Here is an 8,120-nt window from a genome sequence, read left to right as displayed (position 1 = left end):
CGATAGCGTATTGCCAAGGTTTTATCGCACGTAACACTTACTTTGAAGAGCCAAATATCCGTAATCACATGTCACAATGACAAACTGCCACGTGCGGTCTCATGCCCGGATGTTGTTGTTGTTGTGTCGGTCAGTGGTGGAAAAAGGCGACCGCGAGTGTCAGCCCGCCTGCTACAGCCCGTTGAAAACCATTGTATTCACCAGAAACGGCCCCCTCAATGTCGTTTCTGAGATACAGAGCTGTGCATGGTGGGCTTAGACTGGTAGTGGATGCGCGCGCATGTTCAAAATGGCCACGGCCAGTGTCCCAGTTGGCTATGTGTTGATGCGGGTAGCAACATCAGCTAGTATTGTGATCGGATCAAAAAATTTGATTAAACAATTACAAACCCTCAAACCCATCTCGGGTTTGGCGGGCTAGGGTACTAATTTAAACCTTCGTGTTCCTCGTTTCTGGCGGACTCCGTGTTAGTTACTTCAAACCACTGGCAACAACCCACATACTGTATACGTACTGTACTAGCTCACTGTACCAAATGTTTCTTTATTATCATCAAACACATGCTTCCGTCAGCATTGTTCCAATCATCATTCATTACATATTCAATAACAATAAAAGCCAAAAAAAGATTGAGCAAGAAATGTATAACAGTATAAAACATTTGGCATTATTATTAAAGTGTGGCAATCAACATTATTATGATTATTATTATTTTAATTTAATTAGCTATATTATAGTCATCATAAACAGGTAAACAGGAGAAAATCTCCGTCCGGATTGCAGGCTTCATACATCCCCGTAAACGGCAGCGTCCGTTTTGAGTTTGCCGGCTCCTGTAGTATAGCCCATTGAGGCCTGAGGACCCGATTATACAAAATAATGTCTCCCACAGTTTTGACTCTGTGAGTCAAAACTTTCGCCGTGAAAGAATATAATATAGTCAAAGATTTGGCACTCGGTGCTGCACTACGAGCTTGTAGATCTGCTGTTTTTCCAACAGCTAAAGTTTAAAGTGATGGCTTTTAAAGCTATAAGGTGACACAGATGCGTCCTCAGGTCTCAATGGGGCAAGGTTTAACCGACTCCCGTTCACGTGGCGGCCATTTTGTCCAAAATGCGCAATATACAGGTCAACATGGGAATCTGACATATCCCGTAAATGTAACCACTTAAACCCCCAGCATCCGTATTCTGCGGTTAAACTTTTCGCTGGAAAGTCGCTCGCAGGACCGGCAAAGATGTATTTAACGTGGAGCGAAAACTGAAAATTCACCGGCAAAGAGCCCTGAGGGACCCCGCTTAACTAAAGGATAGGGTTCAAGTGGTTAAGATTTTTTTTTTTGGTACATGCGCTTTACTTCTGAGAGAGAGAGAGCGAGAGAGAGAGAGAGAGAGAGCTTACTTCTGAAAGAGAGAGAGAGTTTACTTCTGAGAGAGAGAGAGTTTACTTCTGAAAGAGAGAGAGAGTTTACTTCTGAAAGAGAGAGAGAGTTTACTTCTGAGAGAGAGAGAGAGAGAGAGAGTTTACTTCTGAGAGAGAGAGAGAGAGAGAGAGAGAGAGTTTACTTCTGAGAGAGAGAGAGAGGGTTGACATGGAAGACATGGAATAAGGCACAATACATACTACTGCTATAACGACACGTCGACGTCGTTTCCGAGCTTCGGTCCCATAACTTCTCCTCTGGACCCGTCCGTGCACCTCCAGAATGTCCCTATAATCCCTGAACTATAGTTACGGGAAGCCCCCTTTCCGAAACAGGACGATTTTCTCCGACGTCGGAAAGGAGTGCGCAGTATGCGAGTTGGCCTTGAGGCCCATGGTGGTGGGTGGTATTCATACTCCCATTTTAGGTGACGAGCAACTCACCGCTGTGTAGTTTTCTAAAGTCAGAGAACTACAACATTACGTCACTCTCACTCGCGGTGAGTAGCAAACCGAGCCCCCCCAAGAATGGCCGGGCAGCGTTGAAGTCGTCTCCCTACTACTGGGTCAAAACCTGGTACTACAGGCAGGCTGGTCCCGCCTGCAGTACCATCACGTAGAACACAAGGACAGCACAGTATCAACGCTCGAGGTGGTACTACCCGGAATACTTTGTCGTTCTTCCGGTTCCTTCAAAACACCACTGAGCAACTTCTATTGAAGTGAAAAGCGTGCAAGGTGGTCCCCGCGGCTACATGACGGAGAGCTGGTGACCAAATGGACCCTTATAGATCTTTAGACTCTTGAGAGCGTAAAGTCAAACCACATGGACCCCGTACGGGTCCATATGGTTTCATGTTATGCTCTCCAAAGTGGAATTATTGTTACAACATCTGCGTTACTTGATTTACAAGAAGTCTACACAATTAGAGAATGTAGAAGAATTGTTACTTTGATCAACGTGAGGCTAAATGTCAGCAAACGGTGGTCCGTGGGGCTCAAATGTTCAATAAACAACGGGCCTCGATACAAAAATGGTTGTAAAAACCACTGACCTAAAAAGGTGAGTTGCCCATCGACTAAAACTGGAGTATGAATAGGTCTTTACTGTCGGTCATTATAGGAGCTGGCGTTGAGGTGTAATGTCGTACAAAAACCCAATAATAACCACTGGAATGGTTGCAAGCTTCAAGAACCCTGGGATTTCTAACCCCCCGAACGAGAGTCAACAACTACGTCTCTTTGGCTGGTGTGTGCGCATTGTGCAGAGTGTTGAGTTGTTGGAAGTCAGTAACTGTGTGTGTGTGTGTGTGTGTGTGTGTGTGTGTGTGCGCGCACGTTCATGCACGTGCATGGGAGGGCTGGGCAATATATCAATATCATATCGATATAGTGATACAAGATTAGATATGGTCGGGGATTTTGGATATCGTAATATTGTGATATGGCATAGGGGTTCTTTGTTCCCGGATTTAACTGCTGCGTTGACACTGTACAAAGATACAGTCTACCATTCATTTTCAATGGAAAAGACAGCGACATGAAGATGCAAAAAGACACACCAGGCGTTTGTAGCCGCTGTGAAAGACACAACATCGATAACAAAGCTACAATATGAGTTGAGCTCGTTTCAACTTCAGCTACAGATACGCCGTGTAGCTTTGCATCTTCGTATGTTTTTATATCTGCCAGTCTGAACGCAGCATAAGCCCCATTTTATATACTTTCACAACTTGACAAAATCAGCTAAACATAGCCCACAAAGCACACACACGCTTAGCTAGCAAGCTCAAGAATCTTGTAGATCTGCTACTTTCACTATTAAAAGGAGTCGAGGTACAGTACAGTATTTGGTCAAAAAAAATCAAGTTACATTTGATTTCGTCCACATCTCCCCAGCCCTAATGGGAACTTGTTTGTGTAAATTATGAATGACGCATTGGCTGCACGCTATTCAGAGGTACAGTATAACAGTGGTTTTCAACCGGTGGTCCGGGGGAACGCACCTGTGGTTCCTTGAGGGGGTTTCCAGGTGGTCCCCGGCTAAATAAATGATGAGAGTTAGGGAAACCAAATGGACCCTTATATAGATCTTTACCTCGTGAAAGTGTAAAAATCAAACGGTGGTAAAATGGTTTCATTTTACACTCCAAAGAGTTAAACATCTGCGCTACTTCATTTTAAATGAGTTGTTATTTTGATGAAAATGAAATGAAAATTGATGTTGATGTTACTGTATCTCTCCTTATGGTGTACCAATATCAATACAGCATGGTATTGTGGACTAAATCAAATGGTGGTCCGTACGTGGCTCCAAAGCCAAATAAATAAAGGACCTTGATATGAAAAGGGTTGAAAACCACTTCTGCATTACAACGGGAGGGGGCATTTTTTAAGCGAGGCTTGTAGCGGAGGAAGGAAGGAAGTTAGGAAGGAAGGAAGGAAGGAAGGAAGGCGTCTGGACGTTAGGAGTCATCCCTGTCGACGTCCTCACTGGCCTCGTCCCTCTGCGACAGGAGGAAGGTCTCCCACACAGCCAGGCACTGGAAAACACACACAAGTGATGGATTACATTCTGTCTTTAACCCATTCTGACCTGAGATCAGATTCATACGAGGTTTCCACTGGACACACACTGGTCTGATTAACCCATTCTGACCTGAGATCAGATTCTAAAAATGTCAGTCGTTCTTCGATTTTTTCAAAAATAGCAGACCTACAAGCTAGTAGCGCGCCACTGTGGTGACTCATGACCGTATCAATCTGGCTATTAAATCGACGTATGATAAATAGTTTCTTTACAGAAACGAGGGGTTTTATAAACATCATCATCAGACATATTTTACCGCCTTTGTTCACATGCTAGAAAAATATGAATCAAAAATATATATATAAAAAATGTAATAATCCTTAACCTTTAAGCTAAAATAATGATGACCGGGGACTTCAAATCATTGTTTTAATTGATGGCCTTCATGCCCTAGCGGCCTTGTGCCCTCAAAAAGTTGACCACACTAAAGGCCATGAAGTGGCCTTGCCAGCTTAAAAGGATGAAATTCCAGGCCTGGCTACAGGGTCAAAATTACTTTTCTGTCGGAGTGTGTGTGTGTGTGTGTGTGTTTTACAGATTTTTCTGCTGAAAAGCAAAGCTTTTGCACACCTACAAGCGATAGGTGCGTAGGAGAGGGTACGGTGCCCCAAAAATGAACAAGGAAAAACAACCGCACACTGTCTTCAAATGCAGTGACGAGTGACCACCATTTATTTACAGGGAAATAGCAATGTTTCAGGCTATCTTCATGAACACAAATGAGAAAGCATCCTTTTTGCAGGCTGTCTGGCCTAAAGGTAAGCCTATCAGAACAAACGAAATGACATGACATCACTCAACTTAAGGTGACAGGTACTCATGTGGTTAAATGAGAACAAAAAAGTCATATAAAAAACTCAATACACCCATGCAAAGTAATAAGAAAAAATCATAATAATCCAAATTAATCATGAAAAAACAGATTTTTCTGCTGTATTGGTAAAAAATCAAGCTGAATTTAAACTTTCAATTACTGACGAATGGTAGATGGGGGGTAAATGTAATTATCTTTTCTTATGAAAGCAGAGAGTCTCTTCTTTCATACGGTATATAGTATTTATCACACGCGCGCACGCGCACACACACACACACACACACACACACACACACACACACACACACACACACACACACACACACACACACACACACACACACACACACACACACACACACACACACACACTAGTGCTGCCAACGAATATTCTATATCCGAATATAGATTCGAATCAAAAAAAATAATTAATAACCGAATATATAAAATTAAGGTTCGAATTAAAAATAATAATAAAAAATATTTTTTTATTTATTATTATTATTAGTTTTCGGTGCCATGGGTAAGCGTTGTGACTTGTGAGCTTGTAGATTAGTTATATTTGCCACGCGACACGCACACGCCGACAACGGCATACATTGAAGAATAAATCAGCTGCCTGCACATTTCCTAAACACAGACTATACAGCGCAGCGCAGCGCAGTTCTGATTGGCTGCCTCGTCTCCAGCCATGTTGCCTCAGAATTCTTTAGGGTCACTAATTTGAGCATAACAGCGGAGCGCAGGCGCTAGCCAGCTAAAAAGTTTCATAACGTCGGCACTCGGCAGCAGACCCACAGTCCACAGATAATAATAATGCAGCAGAATTAACACTGCCTCCGTGCCTCGTTTTGATAAGGCTGTGTGGTGGGATTGCTCATTTAAGAAAAATGTTTTACTGGAGAAGGGAGAATGTATGCGTTCCGTTCCATCTCAGTTTTCAGCAACACCAATGCGCGGAGAGAGAGAGTTGCGCCAGCAATGCGATCTTAAATGTTATGTCTCAGGTTGTATTGGTGTAAATATAATTATTAAAAAATCCGATTGGCTCGAATTGAAATCCGAAATCCGAATGGCTCGAATTGTTCGAATCCACGTGGGTTTTTAAAACGAATATCCGAATCCAAATTTTGGACAATTACGGCAGCCCTAACACACACACACACACACTTTACCTCTTCCCCCCCACCAACTCCCCAGCGATCTCATCAGCTTGGCAGCAGGCCAACAGTAGACACATCACACTTTGTTTACGACGCCAACACAGTTCTATAGACCTGGTGTGTGTGTGTGTGTGTGTGTGTGTGTGTGTGTGTGTGGGGGGGGTTGGGGTGGAGGCGATGGAATCAATTCGATCAATCAATCGGCGCTCCGTCAGCGCGTGTCAATGAAAAAAAGAAAGAAGAAAAAAAAATAAAGCCCAGAGTTTTCTAATATCGGGCCACCGTGTTTACGAGGTGACAATAAGTCACTTCTCTCTCTCGGCCCTTCTATTTTAATCCATTAAGACCTGAGGTAAAAATTAAAAACTGATTCTTCTAATTCATGACATGGGTTTTCTGTATCAGTGGTGCTCAAACTATAGTTCATGTGAAGGAACCCCACACTTATATGTCATTTGGCCGCGACCCAAATCTGAAAATGTTGTTCCGGGGACCCCCTATAGAAGCAAAGATTTGAGTGGAAAAAAAAAAACGTTCGCTCTGAAATAATTTATATTCAAAGCAACATTTTCACGATTAAAAAAAAAATAGCAGATCTACAAGCTATATGCACTTGTATATCTGCTATTTTTGAGTGGTGCAACCACTCCAAGGAACAGCAATGTTCCGTGTTCACCTATGTGTTCACGTATGTATGTATGTATGAGCACCAGTATGACTGACTACCAGTAGGGGCACTGTTTGCCAGAAACAGAGAGATATAGTATTAGTGCTGCACTGTTGCCTGCTAATGAGAGAGAGAGGAGTTGCACCACTCAGTTCACACGGGTGTGATTTGTTTCAATAGCTAAAGTATAACACAATGCTTCAAAACACCAAAAGGGGTTCCCGTCCTGAACGGGTTAAAAGAGCCAATTCCGTTGAGCGGTTTGCGCCGGCTGCGGCGGCCCGGCGCCGTCTCATCCGTTTGTCAACGCCGGGCAGGTTGTTGATGAATGCCGCGACCCAGACGACCCCTCCCTCACGTCAATCTGTCACTCCGTTCTCCACGCCGCTCTGCATCCGTTTATTATTTCTCATTTTCTCTTATCCTTTCGCTCACTTCTTTGGTCTCCTCTCTCTCTCTCTCTCTCTCTCTCTCACAGACATGTATAGAGTGTATACATGCAAGGGGTAATGTATGACGTACGCGGCTGTACGTAGCTGAGAAATAATGACCGACAGGATGTTTAACCCATTTTGACCTGAATCAGATTCTAAAAATGTCTTCTACACATCCTGACAGTTTTCTGAAAAAGCTATGTTTCTATATGTCAGTCGTTCTTTGATTTTTCTAAAATAGCAGACCTATACAAGCTCGTAGCGCGCCACTCGGTGGCGCGCTATGAGCTTGTAGGTCTTCTATTTTACAATAGCTAAAGCATAACCTAATGCTAACACCAAAAGGGCTTCTGGACTGAGGTCGATAAAAAAAAGTCCTATACCATTTTTCTGAAAAACCCATGTCTCTATAAGTCAGTGGTGCTCAACCTTTTTCGTGTCAAGGACCCCCAGAATTATCTCTATTGGGCCACGGACTGTCCCCCATCTCAAAATATGTAGTTCCAGGGACCCCCCAGAAGCTAATATTTTAGTTAAAAATGTTCGCTCAAAAATGGGTTAAGGAACAGCCTCTCTCTCTATCATGCTATAGTTCACTGCGGTGGCAGCCTGGACAGCGGCTCAAGTTGAGCCCTCGCCGATTTGATTAAAAAAGGACAAAACAAACCATCAAGACGCTTGATGGCAAAATGTCTGGCACTGGCACGACGCTATACTATAAACGGAGACGACACGGAGCCGATCCGGGGGGAGAATTATAAGCGACACATAGAGCTCATTATCGCTGACCTTGTAAAAAATAATTGGCTCGGTCGGTCGTTTCATTCAAATGAAACCTTATGGGTGGAGGATCAGTTCCTTGGTCACGGCTCAAAGAAGGGGTTGCTCTTTATAAATACTTATGAAGACTGGAGTCACTGTGGGGCGCGGTAATGGCTGCAAAGTAAACGTGCAGTGGCAGCCAGTGTTGATTTCGTCGACAAAAATAAGACGAAAAATGTTCGTCGACTACCTTTTTCCACCGTCGA

At 43.4% G+C, this 8,120-nt stretch overlaps 1 protein-coding gene across 1 annotated transcript in view; it reads right to left on the bottom strand.

The window, feature by feature from the left end:
* Window positions 1–2,185: 2,185 nt before the first annotated feature.
* snx7 (sorting nexin 7) overlaps window positions 2,186–8,120 on the bottom strand; it is a 57,732-nt gene continuing 51,797 nt past the window's right edge. The window contains exon 9 of the mRNA XM_080794080.1: window positions 2,186–3,967. Within this exon, the coding sequence (XP_080650206.1) occupies window positions 3,890–3,967 (78 nt within the window). The 3' untranslated portion in view covers window positions 2,186–3,889. The remainder of the gene's footprint in view (window positions 3,968–8,120) is intronic.

Source organism: Protomyctophum bolini (assembly GCF_963924005.1).
Source record: "Protomyctophum bolini genome assembly, chromosome: 21".
NCBI lineage: Eukaryota > Metazoa > Chordata > Actinopteri > Myctophiformes > Myctophidae > Protomyctophum > Protomyctophum bolini.
The sequence above is the reverse complement of the archived record's forward strand: the minus strand, read 5'-3'. Positions and strand labels throughout refer to the sequence as shown.